We start from the raw sequence: 25,289 nt of genomic DNA, 5'->3' as shown, positions 1-25,289 counted from the left end.
ACTAGAAGAATGTGCCCCCCACAACTTCAGCCTAAAGAGATCTCCAGGCCTTACCAGGAAGTTGGCAATTTTTGTTCCCATGAATCACAACAGCTACTAAAATGAGCAACAGATATTTTTTGGTGTGCCTGTATACTTGTGGCCCATTGGGCCATATAAATTAGAAACTATTATGAGTTGTGCTCCCTCCAGCAGCTTTACAGTGCAATCCTGTACACAATTGCTCCAGTCTAAGTCAAATTAATTCAATCTGCTTAGATAGGAGTAATGCTGCTGGGACACCATTATGGGCCTTTCCCCACTTACCGTAAGCCCCGCGCTACTTGAGGAGAGTAGCGCAGGGTTCCTCCTCCCTCCCCACGGCAGGGATAATGCAGCCAGCCCGGCAGCTGCCACTGTCAGCTCTTTAGGCCTTGTGACATCCCAGGCTCTTCTGAGCAGCGCTTTGACCCCGCTTTTAGAGTGAGATTAGGGGACGCCTTACAGGTGGCGCCTGGGATACCCGCTGCCAGCTGAGAGCAGCAGCTACGGCATAGGGGGGATGGAAGGGAGTGGGGAAATGCCCAAAGACTTACTTTCCCTTCAGACAGAAAAGTACCGGTACTTTTTTAGTTGTGGTTCCAACCCTTTGGAGAAGTCTCTCAAAGAAGATGATGTGAGTGCTGTTTTAGAATTTTTTTGTTGAAGATATTTTTGCTTTGTCAATGATGCAGTGATTTTTTTTATTTAGCAAGCAGCTACAGTGGTAGCTAGATGGTTATGTTATTCACTGTTTTATGACTGCGCTGTGTATATGTTTTATGGCTAATTGTGGATAATTTTTATGCTGTTGTTTTTACAATTTTATTGTCTTGTACATGCCAATGTAAAGAAGTCTCTGGCAAAGCAGTCTAAACATGTTCTCAATAAATAAACAAATGTTTGTGAGCTACCTAAAGTCAAATTTTAGGGGGGAAAGCTAAGTACTATGCAAATACCTCAAATGTTTTACATTAAATATTACCAGATGTGTTTAGCCTGGGACAGCAAAAACAGAACATTATCCAACATCCAGCATGTCACAATATACCACTGGTGAGCCAATGTACAAACTTTATTTGTGAAATCATTTTTAAAAGAGCATACCCCTTCATGGGGCTTTGCAACAGTACACAAGCCAAAGAACCCAACATCAGTTTTTTTCCAGTTCAGTTGTTGAACATAGCAAATGTACCTTTTTCATTCAAGTGATGACATCTCTTTGTCTACAAGAAACAAGAGAGGCAAGATATCTGTTGAATATTAAATAACAGCAACTGACTTCTTATGAATCCTGTAAGCTTGTAAACACTTGCAAATAACAAAAATATTATTTAGAACAATAATATCCAAAGTGAACTGTGAAAAACTCTGACAGAACCTTTCCAAAACAGGTGACTGACCCTTACAATTTAAAAATGGTACTGAAATCTATACTCTGTTAAGTCCTTGCTGAAATTACACTCTGTTCACCCAATAGCTATCATGAAGTCAGCAGACTGGCATGCCATATTTTGATTACTGCCACAAATCAAATGTTAAAGGGAATGAATCACAAAGGAAAAGCACACAGAATTGGAGAAAGAGAGTTCTGTAAATGCAAAATGGCCATGGAAGAAAAGCTGGAAATGTGAAACTTCCCTTTTGGAAGCTGCAGTTCGGGAAGAATATGGATGAAACAACCAATGGTCTCCTCCTCCAAATAGCATGAAGGGTCACTTCTTACTCTCATTCGTGGCTAAGCCTGTACAATCTATATACTAATAAGAATTATATAAGTGGCAGACAAAACTGGCAGGAGAAGTAAATGCAGTAGAGCTTGGCAAGTGTTTCAAAATGTCTATACCCAGAAGAAGAGGAGTTTGAATTTATACCCCACTTTTCATTCCTATAAGGAGTCTCAAAGCAGCCGGCAAACCTCTTCCCTTCCTCTCCCCATGACACCTTTTGAAATAGGTGAGGCTGAGAGAATACTTAGAGAACTATGACAAACCCAAAGTCACCCAACAGGCTTCATGTGTAGAAGCAGGGAAACAAACCCAGTTCACTAGATAAGAGTCTACTGCTCATGTGAAGGAGTGAAGAATCACACCCAGTTCATCGCTCATAACCTCTGGGTTTTGTATTTATTTATTATTGCATTTACAGGAGAAGGATAGTACAGATAGTGTGGGAAATGTGATAAAGAGCAATGTGGAAAGATCAGAAAAGGATAAATTGTTCATTGTCAGAAAAAGTTACATTTGACTGCTCCATGAATCATCACAGTCCCCCTTTTCCTGTGATATCTATTTTGGCTTCCCCTCTCCCACCCCAGTGTTTTCATCTCTGAAATACTTCCTCCATTTTAATGCAATTTTCAAATCAAACCACTAGATGTCACTAGAACATCCTCAATCCACTGTAGTATAAGTAATCAAGAGGGAAGACTGGTATCATTTGTAATGGTTTTTCTACCATGTGCAAATACTTTGTGCAAATTAGTTTTGAACCTGTAACTACAGAGAATAATTACAATAGTACAAATGCCTTCTATGGATTTAAAGAGAAATTTTTTTAAAAAATGGACATAAAATTATTTTGACATTTAAATATAACATTCATTTTACTGAGTAAATTCAATGATTATATTTGAAATGAACAAACATAAAAAAAAATTGCCAAAGTAAACTCAGATGTAGATAAAGAAAGCACCCTTCAAGACCTCTAATGGAAGATCTGGAAAGACAAAGAAAACCTCACGGAGAAGAAAACAGTCGTACCACAAGTAGTAAATGCACAAAAGCCCATTGTGTATGCGCTGAGCCACGTTTTGCCTCTTTCCACACAATCCAAGCCTAACTATGGATGCTATTCCTGTCTGCATAATTCACTTCAGGATTCTGGAGAAGCTGACCAATTTCATTGCATTCCAAGTCAAAGCTACCTGCCAGGATGGAAAGTAGGTGATGGACCAACAACTGCCCACCCCCCCCCTCCTGTGCTACTTTAGAAGGTCATCAGAAAGCAAAACAGAGATCCAGAGTAACCCTCTAGATACAAAAGATGTACACACTGTATGGCTAAGATATCCAAGATAGGAAAGAAAAGCAATTTTTTAAACTTTTCTGTTCATTCCAGGCTAGGCTTGAAAGTTACTGGAAACTGTTGGGCAAATTGCTCTCAAAATATGCCTGCCTTCACCACAAATCATGCTTCTAACCTAGAATGACTCAAAAGTCTGCCTCATTCCTAACTCTTCATTTTCTGTGGGATCATTCTGTGGGATTTCTGTGGTAAACCTTGAGCGCACACATCACTCATCTTGAAGAAGCTGTGTTCATTAGTCATGGGGCCATAAACAGTACATTCTTTGTTTAAAAGAGATATCAGTGTAGTCTCACGCCTCTAGTTAAAGGATGTCCACTAATAAGGTTGGGAAAGATCTATGAACTGTAATCTTCAAGAGACATGACCACTAACACAGGACAAACTGGCCTAGATCTGTAGTCTTCAACATTTCTAGACCTTGGAACTGATGAGATGAAAAACTCACAACAAGAAGTCAAATTACATAATTTTATAGGAACAGGGGCAAACAGCTTTATGACTTCACTAGTGTCAAGGCCAGGGCTGCAGGCAGCAAACTGAGGACAGGGATAGGACAGGAAAACAAGCCGAGCACTAGAAGGCATACCAGAATTGGAGGGGGGAAACAGAGCCACGAAGGAATCGCCTCCACCACTGAGCGTGTGCAAGGCAAGAGGTGTACACAAAGATAGCAACAAAATGGCAGCGGTGATCATGACCCAGTTGCATAGGGTTCTGTGATCTACCTGAGGATCCCTCAAGTATTCAGATTCAATTTTAAAATGGTCATAGACCAACTGAAAAAAAATTACAAATAAAGAGTAAAATTGTTACATCAGAACAGTTTCATTTTAAGACATTCAGTCATTTCAATTAAAACAATATTAAAATTTACATTAAATATACAAAAACAGACTAAGGAGGCCTTCATACTGGACATCTGAAGTTTAAGTATTCCTTTGAAGACTGAAGCCTACAAACTCTGCAAACCAAACCACACAACTTTGCGGTTTGACATGAAACCCGAGAGTTCTCATCAGAAAGGAGCCAATCAGGTCTTGCCTTTTGAGACTGGTCCTGGAACATCTGTAATAATGGGCAAGTAAACTTAATACGTGCCTCATTAAAATGCAGACAGCAAAAAGAAAAGAGCTTCATCGACTACTACACTTTGCTTACTGACACAGGCATGATCCTTCTACATATGGAATATTTCTAGATCTATTCACCAGAGCTGCTGAGGAGAGTATCTTTGTCCTATAAGAAGGTCAACACTAGAACCTTGAATTTAACCCAGAACTGAAGTGATAAGTGGTGAAGTTATTTTTTAGAACTGGTACAACAAGATTCATGTGGCAATTGTAGCCAACCTGACCTGTAGCAGTGCAGAGGGTGACAGAATAGTCTTTCTCCCAGAATTCTGCCTTGTCAGACCTAGCAGAACAGTGCCCTGAAACGTAGGAGTCTGTTTTGATTCAGAAACTCCATATTGGGACTGTATCTAACCTTGTGAGCAAGAATGCCTCAAGGACCCCTTCCCCATGCCTGGCACATACTCAGGAAATAACATCTGAATATGAACAACAGCACATGTGGGTGAACCCAGTTCTTTTTTGTTTGACTCATCCTCCTTTCCTCTGACTCATCTTCCTTGTGACCATATATGTTGCAACACCCATTAAGGGTCATTACCTGTTTTGTCCAACAGCCAGCGAAACTCATTAAGATAATGGGTCAGCAATCAGGCGAAATGGTCTGATACTCAAGACCATTACCTCACCTTGAACAGCTGGAAAAATCCTTTGTTCAAGGATTTCATTTGCCTCAAGAGATGTTTTGCCCTATAAAAGCATGTCTCATCCCCCAGTCAGTTGTTCAATATTATCATGCCACCATGGTGGTCTGTAATATTGTTCCATCCATGCAGATCATCCAGAGCCTAGCCATTAGGTTTCTGTTTCCTGGACATCCACTACAAGACTGGTAAATATAATCTTGGATGTTCTATCCCTTCTCTCTATATATATCCCAAACCTGTCTTTCACCTCTAAATTATATCCTAGGAAACCTTGTATGTGTGTGTTTTTACCCCAGTAAATGAATGATTGTGAATGAGATTTTATTTTATTCCATTTGTTATTTTCCCAATAAAATCCTTTTAAAAAGAATTGATTTTCTCTGGTTTCTTATAGTTCGTTGTGTCCCACCATTTTGGGTAACAGATTTGATGGAGAGTGTGGGCATTGCCCTGCTCTTCAAGAAAATAGAGTGGACACACCTATTTTTCTTGCTGTACAGATGTAGGAAGAGGCTCTTAAAGAAACCACAGCATTTCATTCGTGTGTGTGTGTGTGTGTGTGTGTGTGTGTGTGTGTGTGTAAGTTCTGTGTGCTTGTGCTTAGAAATATCTATTGTGGGTATGGGAGGTTTTTCCTTCACCACCTAACCTGCCTCGTTCAGTCACCCACAATTGACTATCACACTGTTAAGTGAGCCAATCTATATTGCAAGGGGGCAAGTAACGGGTCGTATCCTGGCAAACTTAAGCTGTGGGAGGTAGATTGTAATTAGTTGAGGGGGCTGCATGTGCTAGGGCTTCCATAATTGGTTAGGGCCTCTGTAATTGGTCAGAGTCTTAGCTAGAAATTTCCTCAGTGCTGCCTGAGAAGGGCTGCCTGTGCATCAGGATAGGTGCCAGGCTGCCATAAAGGTGCCACTCTAGTCAAAAGGTTAGCGCAGTGGTGGCGAACCTATGGCACTCCAGATGTTCATGGACTACAATTCCCATCAGCCCCTGCCTGCATGGCCAATTGGCCATGCTGGCAGGGGCTGATGGGAATTGTAGTCCATGAACATCTGGAGTGCCATAGGTTCACCACTATGGGATTAGGGGATAATCCCGAACTGAAGAGTGAGGACCCACTCCCAGCCAAAAATCCAGCTTCTTTCTAAAAGGACTGCCACTCAGTTTGGTTCCCATCCCTCTTTCCACTGTTGTTCTGAGCCCCCAGACAATGGCTATAAGTTCCAGAGAGTTTGTTTTCCCCTTTAGGACCTCTTACTGGATAGTGAGAGCCAGAGTTCTAAAATCCTGTCCTTGAGCCAGGCAATCCCTGCACAGATTCACAGTTGTGGAGGATCCCACCCATGTGAGGTGTAGCTGTTAGTTGAGGAAAGCCAAGCAGCACATCGAGGCATAGGCCCTCCTTGGCCAGGAGCAGTCTGTCCCATTTGTGTGGTCACTTTTTCACAGGCAAGAAAAATGTGTGGACTCAAGCTGCTGGCAAAGAAAGCGTCAGCCTTTGATAAATTAGAAAAATGAGTGCTCAAAAAAGGGAGGAATCCCTGGGATATAGAATCTTTTGAGTGCCCAGACCCTTGGAAGGCTCTTAGGAGTGCCTTTCAGGAACAATGTGAGTCAGAAACCTGGCAGGGGTCCAAGAAGGATGCTGCTGCTGCATGGGGCCTTTGGCATGCTTTACAAGAGTGCTCAGAAAGGCTGAAAGAAGCCAGTAACAAAAATGAAGCTTATAAAATTGAAATCCATGCTCTCCAAACAGAAAATCTGAAGCTTTTAGTGGACCAAAGCAATAGTGTGACTACTATTAAAAGATTAGAAGAGGCAGCAGATGAAAATAAACAATTAAAGCAGGAAGTGCTAGAACTAAAGAAACAGCTTCAAGCAGCTAGATCAGCTACTCAATACCTAGTTGCCAGCAGTCAGGAGAAGAGAAAGGAAGTCAGCCACAATGTATGCCACAGAGAAATAATGTCTTTAAAAAGGCAGCTAGGAATTCAAACGGAGGTAGTGGCTTCCATCCACCCAGATGGCCTCCCTGGTTTTCCTGGATATGCTCCAGATGAGCCCCTGCCTGAGGAAGCCATCCCTAAAATACCCTTTAACCCCGAATGGGAAGAATCATATCCAGTAGACTTGGGCTCATTCCGCACATGCAGAATAATGCACTTTCAAACTGCTTTCAGTGCTCTTTGAAGCTGTGTGGAATAGCAAAATCCACTTGCAAACAGTTGTGAAAGTGGTTTGAAAACGCATTATTTTGCATGTGCGGAAGTGGCCCCTGTGTGCACCAATGTCATAGAGAAGTGGACCGCTATTGGTCGCACAGAGAGCCAAATATCAATGAAAAAGTAACATGGACAGCCACAGAAGCCCGTGCTGTTGCTGTCCAGCTGGGCCTTTTAAATAGGGACACTGGGTGTGGCATGGCTAACCAATGTTAGGTTGTCCCATCCCACAGCCACTGGGGCTGACCTAACCCAACTTGCTCGGCTTTGTGCTTCAGGCACAGATGCCCCATCTTTGAGACTGCAATTGCTGTTCAAGGTTTAGAAACCCGTGATCAGTTGGAATGGATGCAGGAGATTGTGCCATTGCTATGGCCTGGGCAGACAGCAGAAGTGCTCTTTGTCACAGAGCGCCAAGCACTGGGCGAGAACCCTGTCCCTTATATCGTACGCAAGAAATTGCTGGTGATCATGGCAGGAAAAGTCCCATTCAACAATGGGAATCCAAACTTGGACCAGAATGAGTTCAAAAGACTAGTCTATACTGGTTTGAACTCACAGACCAAAGCCATAAGTGGTCCTCTGAACCCCACTACCCTTCCCTGGCAAACACTGGTGGAGCACATTTATGGAGCTGCAGATATCCTACGGGAATCAAGGCCCTGTCAAGATGGAAAACTAGCAGCCTCAGTGGGGGGCGGTAGATCCGCGGCCAGCTCACCGAAGGCCCGGTGGAAGAGCTCAGTCTTACAAGCCCTGCGGAACTCACCAAGGTCCTGCAGAGCCCGGACAACTGGAGGGAGAGCGTTCCACCAGAGCCGTAAATAATGACTCATTTCACATGTTATCAGGGCCGTAAATCATCAGTCTGCACCAGGGGCATTCCTGGATTGAAAGCCCAGTGGAAGCTATGCCCCTGGGAATGCCCCAGCCCACCCCTAGCTGTGCTAGCAGTCATGTTTAAGCCACTACAGCTCTGGGGGTAGAAGCCTCTTTTGGCTTGGGCACTGTTGAGCTCTGCAGTGCCCACCTGCTGCCCTGTTTGGCCTCCCCACTGGAGGAATGGGCAAATGTTTCAGGATAGGCTCACACCATTCCCACAGTCCATTCCTTTCCCTACCCCTTATCTGGATCAGGCTGCCTGAGTCATGCCATACAAGACACTGCATTTTATTTACTACACAGTAGGACACAGTAGGACATTTTATTTACTACACAGTAGCCACAGAAGGACCCAACTTGGATTAAGACTGTGGGGGCAAGGTAGGATTAATTCTTCATTTCTCTGTTTTCCTAAACACAAATACAGGAAGCCTCTGTAGGCTTCATTGTAGAAAATGATTAGCTATCTGTATGTTTTATCCAGTGGGGCAGACTTCCACTCAATGAACTATCCCTTGTCAGAAAAACATTATGAGGGGAAAAAATAACATTCACTGAACACCATCCTTTCCTTCAACTGCTTTTTAGCAACAAAAGGTGATGAAGTTGTGTTAACAGAACTTTAAAGGTCTCATTAGAAGATTTCATTAGAAGAAAAAATAGTAAAATTATTTCTACTGACATCAATGTTTTGCATAGGGGAAAAAGCAAGTTATTTTTACATAATGAAGGGCTGTTGCAGTGTTCACTGTCCAGAGGAAATCACCTAAGCAACTAACTGATCTGCAACAGGCTTGTTTGCTGTACTAATGACATTAACAACTCCACCTGCTAGTCATGAACACTCAGGAAGGCAGTAATGAAAAGTTGATAAGGCATCAGCATCCAGACTTATGTCACAGTAAATACTTTGTTTTCTCCCTGTTTACAAATAATCTACTCAGCTGTCAGTTCACATGGTAGAATAATTATCCTATAACAGTGCCAAAGATTACAATACATCAAATAATTACCACCCAGCTAGCAAACATTTTACCAGGTTAAATAGGTATGCCGTTTACATATTTCCCACTGACACCACCCATTTCAAACACAGGAATAGTAATATCAATTGCATAATACACAGAATGATCCCACAAGCCCTAGGGCTGAGGCAGATCCACTTTCATGGTTTCTTTTCTTTTTGCCCACAGAAATCATTGAGCACAAGAGACTGACAATTGTAAGAAGAAGATATGTCTCTTATCAAGCATTGGTGCATTTCTAAGATCATGTTTTAATTGCAAAGCGTGTTTTATAGCAGCATAAACCAATACATAGGATTCAAGGTGTCCATTTGATTATCAGTTCATTCAAAAGGAAGTGAAAAAGACAGGGCTTCTTTCTTGCAATTGAATTTAATTCAGATAGTTTATGAAATAAAATGGTGCAAAGAAAAACTCAGGCCGTTTCCGCACGGCCCCCCAGGCGCCCCCACACCGGCAAGAATTCTGCCGGCGTGGGGGCGGAGGCCGTTCGCACGCAAGCGTGTGAGCGGCCTCAGGAGAGGCCGGTGGATGACAGGCGGCTCTGCATGGAGCCGCCTCTGCCCCCTTTCCTTTCCCACTCACCTTGTCCCCGTCGTCAGCCTGCTGGCCTCCGAAGCCCCGCCCACGCTGCCCTCCGACCTCCAGGGGTTGGAGGACAGTGAGGGAGGGGCTTCGAAGGCCAGCAGGCCGACGACGGGGACAAGGTGAGTGGGAAAGGGAAGGGAAACAGCGTCGCACCGCGCCGCCGGGAACACGCTGTTGGGGCAAAAACAGCCCTTTAAAGGGTTGTTTTTTAGGGCGGCCTGACGCCGCCCTGGGGGAGGGGGAGCGAAGCCAGGTCGGCGCTGCTGTGTTGCAGCAGCGCCGCCTGTGCGAATGGCTCCCTGGGAACGGCATTTTTGCCATCCCCAGGGCGCCATAAAAGGGCCGTGCGGAAACGGCCTCACATCCTGCTTCTGGAATGAACTGAACCTTTCACAAATGAATTGGAATGCCCTGTGTTTCTGGTATGAAGCACATTTTCTGTCTCTTTATTGAAGTTATCTTCTGAGACCTGTCGTTCAGTGCTCCGAGTCTATCGGTTAAAAAGGTGCTACTGGAGACAGAGCCTTCTTTGTGGCAACACCCCAAACATGGAACATAAGGTTTTTGCTTAGAGCTTACCCACATATATTTTAGACAACAATTTATACCATAAACTTGTTGCCTTCCTATTTTATCCCTGATGTTATAACCCTCTGGAGATGGCAGGGCAGCATCCCCAGCTACCTCTGGGATCTGGATAGCACTGTAAGTAGGTAAAACTAAATAAAGAATGATGAAGGGTGTCTATTTACCAAATCCTCATTGACATACTCACCCAGAATGTAACTCTTTATTTAAACTATCTGATAACTCCAAATATCTATGCTTGTTACCATAAAGATTTGGAAATTTCTAGGATGCCATAATGTAATTTCTTGTTTTGGAACTAGAAGTGCCATCCCAGAGTCAATTGATGTCATTTCCCTCCTCCATTCCTTCCCTCTGCTCCACTGAGCAAGGGCAAGGGTCAGGAACATTGCTCAGAGGTCCCCTCTGGAACCAGGTAAATGACAACTGTAATTGAATTACAGAAATGGATTAGAAATGTTTTTATTTTTATTCCACTTGTTTATATTCCACTTTTATCCCCAAGGTGGCTGACAACATTATCCCCTTCTCCAATTTATCCTCACAACAATTTATGAGGTAAAATAGATTGAGAGTCTGTGACTGATCTAAGGTCACCCTGCAACCTTACATGGCAGAGTGAAGATTTGAACCTGACTCTTCCAGATCTTGTTTAAATACTCCAAGCACTACACCATACAGGTACTGCACAAAAGGTAGACAAAATCCCTAATTCTATCATATTCAAGACTTACAGTTCACATTCTATAATCTATCAACACACTCAGATTTCTCTCGTTCTCAAGTGCTGATAGCCCAGGGAATTTGACTAGATTGCCCAACAAAAGATACAACCATATAGCTTGTATCGTATTTCAATAAGCACTCTTTCTTCACTTCATGAGATTATCCATTTAACACTGTATCATTTCTTGAGACATCTTTATATTCATAATACCTTCTAGATAGGATGCCATAATAAATTTTATCAAGGCATGCTTAATCCACCCTCCTTCCACTAGCTAAAAAAAATAATCTGAAGAAAATTGAATTTACAAACCCCAGTAGGCTGAATTTGTTAAACCTTTTAATTTTGGTTTGAACAACATAAAAGTTTGAAGAGTTAGAAATGCAAAGGTATCATGAAAAAAAACCACAAACAGAAAGAGATTTCTATACATGGATTTTATTTACTTCCCACCTACATGCATGCCATGCTGTTGTCTAACTATGTGACCATCTGCACCTGCGTAGCTACGCAGATATAAGCCGTGAGGTGAATAAAGTGCCTCCAGCCCGGCTGTTCGCTTGAGAGTGGCTGCAACCCAGGATTTTTGAAAAGATTCACTAATGGCATGATTCTCAAAAACCAGTTTGGGGGAAATAATACGGGACAGATTGTTTTAGGGGCAGGATCTGTGGAAAATTCCCCCCACCACCAATGGTTTTTTTTACCATCCTACACCTTTGTTTATTGGCCTGGGTAGAGCGGGCCTAGGTTGGATTGGAGTTTGGTCTGTGAATGCTACTGATACCCTATGAGTGATTTAAAAAAAATAAACTTAGTCCTTTTATTAACCCATCTACAGGTATTGACTCTCCTATTCTGAATCTGCATTCAAACCATTTATTTCTTGAACCAGTACCCAAGAACAAACTACAGTACTACAGCCTGTAACAGCAGCTTAGTAGCCTTTTAAAAAAATAGGAAAGGCTGTTTGAGCAGGTGGCAATTGGGACAGAGAAGCTGCAAATTAAGCTCTTTCATGCCCCAAATTACCTCTTCTGGTAACCCCAGATTGAAAAGATTTGTTATTCCACTGTTCCACACCTCTGTATGTTAAATGTACCTTGTTCTTACAATTTGTATGTTGGTGGTTGTATTTTCTAGCTTGAACAATAATATCTTTCAGATGCTGTAATCGCTTGGGTAGGTTGCCTCAAATAAAAAAATGAGCCACATCCATTTCCTCTGTCTTGAAAAACTGCCTCCTCAAAAAGGACTGGCTGTCAGTCTGACCTGACTTGATGTTATCAGGAAAGCATTTATAGGGCTTGCTGTTATTCTGCAGTCAGGCAGCAGTAAATAAATGAATAAGAGTGCCTACTGAGTAAATAATCCATAGGTGTCTTCTACCCAGTAGAAATGGCAGTTTCTCAGAAATTAGAGGATAATTATATGATTGTTCTTGGGGGGAAAACATCCCCCCCCCCCAGTACAGCATAATCTACAAGCAACTCTGATCTAGCATGGGCAACAATTAGTGTCATGGTTGCCAGATCCAGGTTGGGAAATAGCTGGACATTCAGGGGATGGATCCTGAGAAGAATGGGGCTGGGGCGGGGAGGGACTTCAATGGGGTGTAATGCCATAGAGTCTAGAACAGCCATTTTCTCCAGGTGAACTGATCTCTGTCATCTGGACATCAGTTGTAATAGCAGGAGATCTCTAACCACCACCTGGAGTTTGGCAGCCCTATGACATTATGACTTCCAGCCGAGTATTCAGAATACCAGTTTAAACATCTCTGGATGCAAAAGCAGCTTGCTTTAATTTAAATATATTCTGAGTTGAAATCACTCTTCACTAACCTACAGTTTTTTAGTCTCAATACTTCATTTAAGGTCCATTTGTGTTTTAATAAGGGTTTTTTTCATTCTCAACCTCGCATCTGTTTTCTCACACTGAAATGAAAATAGTGTCTATAGCGTCAAAGTCTGTTGCCATAGAAATAAAGGTGCCATAGAGACGGCATGACTTTGCTTCAGGATGAAGCAACTTTAAAAGGAGCCATGTCAACAGGCAACTTTAAGAATTAAGTTGGAAGTTATATGAATTTACATTTCAGCATGATCATTACTAACATCATTAATTAGCCAACTGGTAACCATCAACTTTTAACTAATTTTTTTTAAAAAAATTATAACTGCTTTTATAGCAAGAAGCCAAGTTTTTTTCAACCAGTATCCAATTTTCCAGCAGTCATATGCTCACACTATCATCAGTGTATTCTCAAAACCCAAGAATTTTGGCAAGAAATTATAAAAGTAAGCAATAAATTGATAGAATAAAAATTCAGCAGCCTTAGAAGTCCCCTTTTTTGTACTCTGTTCCACTTTTATTAACTTGCTTTTGGTGTACTTTTATCAGTGCATAAACAAAAGAAGTACCAAACTCTCTCTCTCTCTCTCTCTCTCTCTCTCTCTCTCTCTCACACACACACACACACACACACACACACACACAGAGCACACACACACACACAGAACATTGGCTGGCCTTATTGGTACATTTGTAGACATATGGAACAGCCAGTCATCTAAAACACTGCCCTAACTGAAGAAGTTTATCCTTAGTTTTTATTTCACCAAAGTCTAGTTAGTTTCACACACATCACCCAAGAACAAATAAATAAAACAAATGAAGAGGAAGGATCCCTGGCTTTACACCTCTGAATCCCGCCAGTAGCTGGTGGGGGACGGGGACGGACACACACACACACACACACACACACACACACACACACACACACACACACACACACACACACACACACACACACACACACACACACACACACACACACACACACACACACACACACCCTGGGAGGTAGGTTAGGGTGAAGAAATATGACAGGAACAAGATCACTAAGCAAGCTTCTGTGGCATGTGGCGATTCGAACCCAGATCTCCCAGATACTAGTCTGACACTTTTAATCATTACACCATACTAAAAGTCTATAAACTGCAAGAGGGCTCTGAACGTAGCTTAAAGCTTAATAAAGCGTAATACAAAGCACAGTATGAAGTTGGGATTACCTTAAACTAAGAGATGGCCTACTGCTTAATGCTTTTCATGCAGGCAGTCCTAGGTTTAATGCCAGATATCTTCAGGCAGAAGGATACCTGAGACCCTGGAGAGCCAGTGCCAGGCAGAGTATACAAAACAAACCTTGATCTGATACAGTATAAGATAGCTTCAAGTGTTCAGACTAATACATAAAAGGGTCATATTTATTTCTACATTTCTATATTGTTTTCTATAGCCATAACTCATACAAAAAGAAAAATGAAAAAAATGAAAGAAAAGAAAATGATTGACCTAGTAGAACTGAGAACCTCAGTGAACCCTCCTTCCCCTCTCCATCAGAGGGTGGGAGCGACACTGAGCTCTCCACTAGGTCAGACACAGGGCCAGCCCTCTTCCTCTTTCTCTCCCCGTTCCATCAAGAGGCAGGCAGGAACATTTTCCTCCTAATCCACCCTAGGGAGAGGGTACCAAAGAATTAGGAAATTCCTGTCTTTTATATAGGGAACTAGTTGGATAATCTAGACTTGACCTTCAGCAGCATTGCTATACAGTATAGCTGCTCAATAGTGTTGACTGGTGAGTTCGTATATGGTAAAGAAGAAGCTGCTCGTATGCCCTAAACCCTGAACTCTCCAGCTTAGAATGGTGAGCACTGGTACCTACCCAGCTTGTGCATAGGATAGGATAGAGGGGAAGATGGGGGGTGGGAGGGGAAGAAGAAGATGACAGTTTTATGCCTTCCAGGATATATTATGTTTTCATGAATCCATCACTGTTTTTTCTTTCCTCCTTTAATTGATGCTTAACTATTCTCTGTATTTTGTGTGTTCTGGTGGGCAAATGATTAGCTTGACAGTCATCAAATTGTTGGGGTGGGGAATATTTTTATTTACAAAGCAGTATTTCCCTACACACTTAAGAAATCTCCTGATTATGCCTAATGGTAGACATAAGATCAGCAAATATGCTATTAAAAGGAGTAATTACTATGGCCAAGTATAATAGATTCTACCTGCAGAGAAAACTCACAATTTTAAATGCCACAACTGAAAGCAAATGTGTCCTAATGACAATTTATCATAGGAATTAACTTTTTGACAACATGTGGACATCTACTCTAATCCTAACTCTAATCTTACTCTAATCCTAACCCTAATCCTGAAACTGAACAACAAACCAATGTACAAGTGTCTTGGATGGGTCTTGGCTTGGTCAGGACAGCATCACTGATCCTAACAAAAATAAGAAGAGTTGGATTTATACTCTGCTTTACCCAAGGAGCCTCAAAGTGGCCTACAACTCTTTCCCTTCCCTTCTCCACAACAGACTCCTTGTGAGGTAGTGAGATCTGACAGAACTGTGACTAGCCCAAGCTCACACAGCAGGCTTCATGTGTAGGCGCAGGGAAACAAATCCAGTTCATCAGATTAGAGCCTACCATTCATATGGAGAGTGGGGAGTCAAACCCGGTTCTTCAGGTTAGAGCCCACCACTCTTAATCACTACACCATGTTAACAAGGACAAATTGTGTGTCTGCAGGATACACTCAGTAGGCTTCTGGAAAAATTACACCAAATGATACTAAAGTAAGAAATACTGTGTACAGACTTCATGCAAATAAGACCTATCCTCAACACATGTCCTGAACTTCCACAGAACACAGTAATTCTGTCTTTTTGTCTGAGCCATTGCTACTAGTCACTGGATGAGCAATTTCCTACTTTAGAATCTAAAATCTATGTAAATTAGAATACCACAGGAATGCTAATTATTACCATTCAAAGCACGGCTGCAACAGCCAATAGCATTGTACGCAAGACCTTGTACATTTCCACCTTTCCAACAACATTCCACTGAATAATGCTGTGGCTCTTGAGAGTACTAGTGTAACATGAAACCTTCTGAAAAGAAAGACAACAAAGTGTCTTTATGAAGCCTTAATAAAAAGACTGGGAAAAAAGAACAAAGCAAAACAGGTGAGCAACACAGTATTTGTTTAAGTAAGAAAAAAATATCTCTGTCATGTATTCAGCAGTACAGCCTTTTGTATTATGGCTATATCACAAAGGGGGAAACTGAGCCACTCACAATGTAGTATTGCAGGTGAAGGGAATGAAAGGCAAACTGTGCACCTTGTATTGTTTGGTTGGTACTTCCTCTATACTGTTTCAGGCCTTCTACTAAATTTGGTTCCACTATACCAACATATTGCTGGAGGTTGAATGCTTAATTAATGTGATAATGAATTTTCATAGAAACAGAAGTCTATGCTACCTGTTTGTGACATTAAACATACACACAAATACACAGCAGTAGTAAAACGAAAGAATATTAAGAAATCAATATGATGGTGAAACTGAAGTACCAGTTCATTTGCAAAGGAAATACATTCTCTTTCAATATGTTTTTGAAGTAATGTTGTTGATAAATAATATAGTATATAAATACAAATATACAAAATGTAATATAAATATACCATGTTTTGAAATAAACTGTTAGTATAAAGTAGTATAACTGTTAGTATAACAGAGAACCACATATTTTGGAAAAACCTATATACCACAGTAGAGGAAATGAAGTACTCATGTGTGCATTTCTGCCATAAATAGATACTTAGGGATGCTACAACACTTCAGATGGGATGTAATAGTTTAGATTCACTGGGATATGCATGACCTCAAGCAGCAACACTAGGTTATTCCTTATGGTAATTAAATTGAGAAACAGCTGCTTTCCAGTGCCATAGCCAGTACACAGAGTCATCTACATTATGTGCTTATTTTCTTCAATATCCAATTCAAATAAATAATCACATTTAAAGACATTTGTAGCTTGGGACCTTCATACCACTCAAACCATATCTCCCAGGTTACTCTTGTGTGCCACAGGTTTCTTAGACTAGTTTCTTCTGGTGGTAGCCTCAGCTAGAACAGTCCATTTGGCAGCAGTCCAGGCACAGGCATCCCCTATAACAGGTCTACTGCTCTGAAATGACCTACACCATGGGTATGGTGTGCAGGGTGAAATGGCCATTAAGTCAACCAGAAAAAGAACACAGTGTGAAAGGTTGGTAAGCAGAAGCCATTGCTATGAGATGGCAGCCTCTGCCTCACACAGGACAGGCAGGAATGCCACCAAATGATCCAGTGACTCCTGCCTTAAAAAAGCTAGTTAGAAGTCACAAGCCTGCAGTCCCCAGTCTCTATAAGATAGACTGGCATGATCCAGCAGTACTTATCTTGTGAGAGGCAAGCTGGAGCTGCAAAAGTCTGCTCTTCTTCCTCCCATCATTTTTTTTATAAATGCAGACCAAAAATTGGACAGATAAGTACTTGGAGGCATATGTGAAGTCAACATAATCTGAACATGTATAGTTATTTCCCATGACCCAAGACAATGAGTTGAATTTAATAATGCAGCCATTATTATAATTTTCCATCCATACAATTAAAAACAGTGCTACTGAAATGCGATTATTAGAAGAAAATCTAAAAGAACCTACACAGAAAGTAATAGTAATAGGTTTAATACTTAAGGGTTTGCCTAACAGGTGATAAATTCATTAATGCGTTAATTCTGGCATATCTTCACTACCTAGAGCAGTAAAATCATGTATATGTTTAGTCCATAGTAAAAAAAACCCACTAGATCAGGGGTAGGGAACCTGCGGCTCGAGAGCCGCATGCGGCTCTTCTGCCCTTGCACTATGGCTCCATGAGCCAAGCCGCCAGCCCCATCCTTGCTTGCCCTGCAGGCAGCAGGGCGGGCGCACCAACTGCCCACGGTCGGCTGGGCCGCGCCGTGGGCTTCCCGTCTCACTCGCGGGTGCTTTCCCAGCGGCTGGCGAGGCCGAGCCACTGGCTTCATCCTTGCCCGCCCTGCAGGCAGCAGGGCGGGCGCATCCATGCGCTTCTCAGAATGAGCGGAGTAAAAGGTTAAAAAAAAACCCTCTATATATAGTGTTATCTTTATTTAAAATGTCAAAAATTATTTGCGGCTCCAAGTGTTTTCTTTTCCCATGGAAAACGGGTCCAAATGGCTCTTTGAGTGTTAAAGGTTCCCTACCCCTGCACTAGATTATCCCCTTTTATTACCTGTTTGATGCAGGCATTTAGCAAGGGATAAGCATTGCAACAATAACAAAGACATATTAACTAAAAATAATTTCCTGAAACAAAATTCCTGCCTTTCCCCCCTTTCAGATAGAATATAACCTCTGTGAAAAAGCCTGCATGGGAAACCTAACAGGTTTCAGTTCTTTTAAAGAAACTTCACCATTCCGTTTTACCTGCTTCAGTATATTTTAATCCAACTTTCTCTTCTTCGTCTTTTGCTTTGGGTGGTGGCCAGATAGTCTGGAGTCTTCCAGGAGTCTTGTCATCCTGTTCTGAGGAACTTGCATCAGTCTAGTAAAACAAAGCACAGTATAATTTAAGGTCTATTAAAACTTCATTTACATTCATCTATTTGTTCAATCAATATAACTAATCATATAACTAAGTTATGATTACTTTCCGTTCTGGAAAACTCTGATGAGACCATCACATTTTCATGCAGTCTTCTCCATTCTTCAGTCTGGCATAGTCGGGTACACCTCAAATATGTACATGGGTGTATACACCAGTGGCATTTAATGCCGTGGCTTATTGGAAGACTTCAAGCTTCTGCCTCTGAATATGATGGATAGATCCAGCAGCCTTATAGGAGGATGCCAGGAGGTGCATCAGAGACATGCGGGGGGGGGGGGGGGGGGGATCATTGTGTAAGCACACAGTTGGTGAGAGAAAAAGAAGAGTTTGGAGACTCAAGGTGGCTTACAAGTTCCTTTCCCTTTCTCTCCCCCACAACACCTTGTGAGGTAAGTGGGGCTGAGTTCCGAAGAACTGTGACTAGCCCAAGGTTACCCATCAGGAATATAGGAGTGCGGAAACACATCTGGTTCACCAGATAAGCCTCTGCCACTGAGGTGGAGGAATGGGGAATCAAACCCAGTTCTTCATTAGAATCCACCTGCTCTTAACCATTACAGCATGTTGAGAGGATAACAGCATCAGTTCAGTGTAGGTCATGACATTATTGGGATTGCAGGCAATGCTATCTCAGTATCAGCTATGCATCTGATACCACCTCCTGATGCCTTCCAGTAGGTGCATTAGATCCCCCATCCTTCAGTGCTCAGTAGAAGTCCAGTGTGCTGCTGCATGAGCCATTCACCAACAATTAACAGTAGTATAGAGTAATTTACATATATCATATATAATTATCAGTGGCAACCCATTAACTTTCTTGTAAATTAATCTGATATAGATATATTGACTAGTCAGTATGACTGATAGATGGTTGGTTCAGGCCTTAGAAACTGGATCTAAATTTCAGATTAGCCAAATTTCAGATTCTCCCAGTTGTTGCCAAAATAACCATATCTTAATTTTATTTTGCCATTTTTGGAATAACCCCCTGAGGCATAGAGGCATCATACCAACTGTCAGGAAGAGTATTTTAAGTGCCAGTTTATAGTTAGAACACTACAATATTCCAGAGCAGCCTCATATGTAGAACTGCACAGAGACCACAAACAACATACCTCACAGTGTTATTGTGAGGATGAACAATCCAATTTATCTAAAATATTTTCATCCAATATAATATTCTGTTCTATTTTCAGTTCCATTTTTATTATGATATCTGAAGTATTCACTAACACAATGAAAAACTGCAATGCAGAACATTGTTTTAAAATCTAGTGTTTGGAGATCCCAAATTTGGGTTATTCACCTTTAGTTTTAATTTTGAATATTCAGCTCACCCATCTAATGAATTAATGCCCATTCTTTAAATGTATCAGATTAATATTGACAAATGTGTCTATAGTCCAGGTTTAACATTAAGAACTTTAATCAACCTACTAGTTTTGTATCGCTTCCACCATCCCCAGCTTTTGTTTTTGACCTTTCAAATATTGCCTTCAAAGATTCCTTTTCATGTCTCATTTTGCGTTTTATGGCTTCTAGCTCTGAAGTGTCTGCAGTTGTTTCTTTTTTGGGAGGGCGTGTGAATAAAGCTTTAAATGCATCCAGAGCTGATTCAGCAGGACTTGGTTTGACTTCTTCAGGGGGGTATGAAGGTTCTGGTTGTACAGATTTGGTTTGTTGACTGTCATCACTGCCTCCAGATTCACTTGGTACTGCATTAGAATCTTTATTATCATTTTTAGGCCCTAAAAGTTGGGAGAGTTGTTCCAACAAGGTTGGACTAGATTTAGCCTCAGATAGTTTCCTTTTTGGTAGTGGATCAGGTGCGATATGAGATTTCCTAACAGGTTGCTTTAATTTAAGCATAGCCAAGTCACCATCCTTCTGTTTGATTTCAGTTACACTTTCCCCCAAATCTCTGGGCTGTCCTTTTTTCCGTACACGTAATCCACTAAAGAAGGCAGGAAGCTGAAAGGACTTTTCAGTTGCAGTTGATTTTTGGATAGATATACTACTAGAACTGCTTGCCAGAGATCCTTGTTCTTCTCCAGACTCCTGAGTATCTTCTCCGGCAGCAGGCAGGCTAATACTGTACTCATCTCCTACCATTATGTTTTCACTATTGGAACCAGTTTCCTGTAGGGTATTATCCATTTCTTTTATAGGCAATTCAGAAGTTGGTAGAGATGATTCTGTTTTGTCTGTACTTGAAAGACCACCAGTTTGTCTATATCCTTCTATTTCCTGCTGTTCCTTATTCTGGTCATTATCCTGCAAAGTCACAGCACAGTTGACTCCAGATCTGTTCACTGCTTTTTCAGCACAGTGTAGATCTGTGGCCTCACTGTCTGACTCTGTGTCACTGGTTGTATGAACCAAAGTACCCTGAACAAGAATGACATCCTTGTCATTTTTTCTGCTGAATTCAGACAAAGGTGAATGTATTGACTCAGTACTACAAAGAAATGGCTCATTCTGCTCAGACTCCTTCAGTTCCAAGTCATCTGAGCTGCCAGCTCCAACCTCACGGACATCAGTGCTGGCTTCAGAGTCAACTGTGGTGCCAACATCAGCTTCATTGTCACCTGAGGCATCAGCAGCCTCAAGGTGAGATAGTTCACAAGTATTCAGCACCCCTGAGGGCATGGAGGCAGTGGCAAGCAAGCTGCCTGTACCAGCATGCGGAGTAGCTTCAGCATTGTTTATGCTTTGTGGCATTTCACATTGAGTTTGTAGTACTTCTGGAAGTAGATCAGCTATTTTAGGATCCTCGCCACTACCAATATTATTCCCCTTTTCCTGGCTGCCAATATGAATATCACCATTGAAATTTCGAAATCCTTTAAGAACTGCTTGCTCTTCTGATGCTCTGGAATCCAGTTTATCTGGAAATCCAAAAAGGCCTTTCATAGAAAGTTTAGTAAAGAGAATTTGGCCTGGTTCAGCTTTCATTGTACTGTCTAAGAGCTTGTTGTGATCAGAAGTTTGCTTTGCCTCCATTTTGGACAAATCACAGTTGCTTTTATATTCCTGGAATAGATGCTAGTTCATTTCAGCATAGTAACTCCTAAGCAACATTTTCATTTGTTAACTTTAAAATTCCACACAGAGAGCCAGCTCTCACAGATCACAGACTGCCCCCTTCTCAGCTTTTAGTGCAACAGTCTGAAATGCAAACTTCCGCTGAAATTTACAACTTGAACACAGAAGAGATTTTGCATGTTTTGCATAGCATAAATTTTTCTCAGCAGCGTTACAAGTTATTCTTTACAGAACAATCTTTTTTGTTAAGGAAAATATTCGACAAACTAATTGTTACTATTCTGCTACACATACGCTTGTACTAACTAGAGATTACAGTGAATGAGCTACAGTTCAAACTGAATAGCTGGTACTTGCAGTTTGCTACTTCCTTATGTCGGCTCCGGAGTCAGTAACATTTCTCAGCAGAAAACTCCTGAAAGACAGTTTTGTGAGGTCCCCACTATGGACAAAGTTGTTTTTAGAAAATCCTTCAAAGGAAGAAATGCTAGAAAGCTGGAAAATCCTGATAGGAAGGTTTTGAGCACCAAATTTACGTCTTCTTTTAACTTCTGGAGAGTTCCGACAGCTGAAAAGCACTGGTTAACTGACTGCAGTGCCCTTGAAGCTGAATAAAAACAAATTACTCTTCCTTTTTCCTGCAGGTTGCATCAGGAATGCTGATTCCAGCCAGTGAACACCAACCAACAAGACAGGTTTCGTATTACCTTTTAAACTCTGCACAGCTATTTCTGCAGACTATAAACAGGTACTTATCAGACATATTCACCACACCTATGGATTAGAAATGTCATGGAAGGCAAGGTAAACAGGCACAACCCAGTAGTCTATAATTAACTCTACAAAGAATAGAAGTGTGTATGTGCACCTTGGTTTTGTATAATCCAAAATAAAGTGATTTACTCAGAGGGAAGAAGTAGATTCAAGTTCAAAGTGAAACAAAATCTCTCTTTCAGTTCCCTAGTTCTGGGCAGCTAGAAGAGCTTTTTGAACATTTGCTATTTGAAACTTTTCATTTATCTTATTGTCTCATTCCAGAAAATAACAAAGTCAAATGCACACATAACAAGGACACAATTTACACATATAGCTGCTTTATACTGAATCAGACTCTTGGTCCATCAAAGTCAGCATTGTCAACTCAAACTGGCAGCAGCTGTCCAGGGTCTCAGGCAGAAGTCTTTCACCTCACCTGCCACCTGATCCAAAACTGGAGATGCCAGGGGGTGAGCCTGGAACCTTTTGCATACAAAGGAGCAGCAGTGGTTAAGAGGTTAAGAGCAGGTGTACTCTAATCTGGTGGAACCGGGTTTGATTCCCTGCTCTGCCGCTTGAGTTGTGGAGGCTTATCTGGGGAATTCAGATTAGCCTGTGCACTCCAACACATGCCAGCTGGGTGATCTTGGGCTAGTCACAGTTCTTCTGAACTCTCTCAGCCCCACCTCCCTCTCTTCTTCTTCTTCTTCTTCTTCTTCTTCTTCTTCTTCTTCTTCTTCTTCTTCTTCTTCTTCTTCTTCTTCTTCTTCTTCTTCTTCTTCTTCTTCTTCTTCTTCTTCTTCTTCTTCTTCTTCTTCTTCTTCTTCTTCTTCTTCTTCTTCTTCTTCTTCTTCTTCTTCTTCTTCTTCTTCTTCTTCTCTTCTCTTCTCCTTCTCCTTCTTCTTCTTCTTCACCACCACCACCACCACCACCACCGAGGTTCTACCACTAAGCCATAGTCCCTCCCAGTAACAACTGATAAGTGGAATTACCATATATAAAAGTCTTGGGACCAGCAAGACAGTCCAGCATGAAGCACAGCCTTATAGATGAAAGTGCAGACAAATTAAGAACATAATATTCACCATGCTGGCCTAGACCAGAAATCATTGAAACAATTGGTGTGTAACCAGTTGCCCAAGAGCTTCCAAGCTCTACAAGGCAGGAGCCTGTAAAGAATCCCAGGGAAGGAGAATCCCAGAGAAGAGTCAATCATTTTGGAATCACTCCACCCCCCAAATATCCTACTACAAGAATTTATAAATCCTTAGGAGTATGAGCAGGACTGTCTTCTCTCCCCGCACCTTTTCCTTTTTAACTTATTGTCAGCATTCTGATGTCCAGGGTCTGGGAATCCCCTGGAATTACAGCTCATCTCCAGATTACAGAGATCATTTCCCTTGAAGAAAATGGATGCTTTGGAGGGTGGACCATATGGCCTTGTGCCCCACTGAGGTCCCTGTCCTTACCAAGCTCCAATACCAAATCTCTAGGGACTTCCCAACCTGGATCAGGCAACTCTACCCCCCACCCCCACCTCCATTGATGATGATGGGGAACCTGGCAACTCTAGGTGTCCTGGTACAGGTCTTCCCCCCTTTCCTATTAATTTAAAATGTTATAATTATCACATATCTCTGTGGGTCCCCACATACATAGAACTCCAGTAGATCTGTGGGTGAGCTGGTTTTGCTACTTTAACGATGCACACAGAAATCAGACATTTTACTATTCGATAGGACAAACTGAGGGCCTGTGAGGAATACCACAAAGGGGAAGTCCCTCCAAAATCTCTCCTTCTTGGCTTTTGTGAGTTCTTAGGGGCCCAAGGAGACTGATTTCTCCTTCCTCTCCTTTTTTCCTTTACTGACAATTAACTTCTTTAAACATTCTGTCCTCTCTGGAGCATTCCTGGTCCCCCTTTAACTATTTTAGAGAACATCCATATTCTTTTGGTTAATTTACAGCCATCTTTTTTTGAATATCTGAGAAATTTCCTGTGTCTATAGAAAGCTGTACTTTGTCTGCAGGTGGCCTCACTGTACTGCTTTTTGGCATGTGCATCATCCACATATAGGCCAGCTGGTTTACTATTAAACATAGTGATGATGATGTTATTCTTTGTCATTACACACAAATAGCCAAACCTGTCCATACCTGGCAGTGTAGTTAGTTGATTCTGGGCAGTGGTCTTATGTGGGAAGGGGCTTTACACAGAAATAGATACTTCAAATGTGAAACTACAGCCCACTTGTCTGGACTTGTGAGCTGGTACTCTAGATTTCTACCCCAAAGTCTGGCACAACAGCACCACTGCCCATTTATGCCAGCCTGCAGATTTCCAAATAATTACAAAACATTTGCATATATGAAGTTGTCTTACACTGAACCAGAGCATCTCCTGAGGGAACTATAAGCCAAACTGGTGACACAACCTTTGAAACTGCTTCAAACATCAAGGCCTAGGAAATAATTATAGTTAAGTGTGTCCTGCATTTATTTGTAAAAACTCTGGTAGCTTAATGTGTAACTAAATCGCTGCCTTTCAACGAACTAAAACTGCTTGATTTGAACTAATATAGTTAACAAAATTAGGATCTTTATGACTGAACGTACAGTGTAATCCTAAACAAAGTTGGTTTTAACGGACTTAGAAGGGTGTAACTCTATTTAGGATTAACTCTATTGCACTGATGGTACATGAATTCTTCGCCATCCTGAGTAGAACAGTACTATTACTTCTTGAGTCCTAGATACAATGAGAGAAATTCACCAAAATATCTTTATAAATCTTCACCCAATGTGGAGGAATTGGTAGATACAGGTTTCACATATATTACAAAGAACTGTTTGTCTAGCCTGCCAACTGCCAACGAAACCAGCTCTATACAGCCTAACTTGGAAAACAAGGATCATTATTTAGGGAATGAATCCAAACTATTTTTTTTCATTGGCTGTATTTATTTATTTATTTATTTATTTATTTATTTATTTATTTATTTATTTATTTATTTTTTAAACTTTTATAC

General features: G+C 41.5%; 1 protein-coding gene across 2 annotated transcripts in view; it reads right to left on the bottom strand.

Moving 5' to 3' along the window:
- The window catches only part of FMN1 (formin 1), a 185,885-nt gene that overhangs the window by 134,582 nt on the left and 26,014 nt on the right, over nucleotides 1–25,289 (bottom strand). Inside the window, exons 1-2 of one of the 2 annotated variants that reach the window (XM_048486012.1) lie at nucleotides 19,897–22,064; nucleotides 18,279–18,396 (exon numbers count right to left, since the gene is read on the bottom strand). The exons of the other annotated variant lie outside the window; for it this stretch is intronic. Of the exons in view, the coding sequence (XP_048341969.1) occupies nucleotides 18,279–18,396; nucleotides 19,897–21,462 (1,684 nt within the window). The 5' untranslated portion in view covers nucleotides 21,463–22,064. Of the gene's footprint in view, nucleotides 1–18,278; nucleotides 18,397–19,896; nucleotides 22,065–25,289 lie in introns of those variants that run through there. 2 annotated transcript variants of the gene reach the window in all.

The sequence above is a fragment of the Sphaerodactylus townsendi genome, linkage group LG02 (genome assembly GCF_021028975.2).
Source record: "Sphaerodactylus townsendi isolate TG3544 linkage group LG02, MPM_Stown_v2.3, whole genome shotgun sequence".
Taxonomy (NCBI): domain Eukaryota; kingdom Metazoa; phylum Chordata; class Lepidosauria; order Squamata; family Sphaerodactylidae; genus Sphaerodactylus; species Sphaerodactylus townsendi.
The sequence above is the reverse complement of the archived record's forward strand: the minus strand, read 5'-3'. Positions and strand labels throughout refer to the sequence as shown.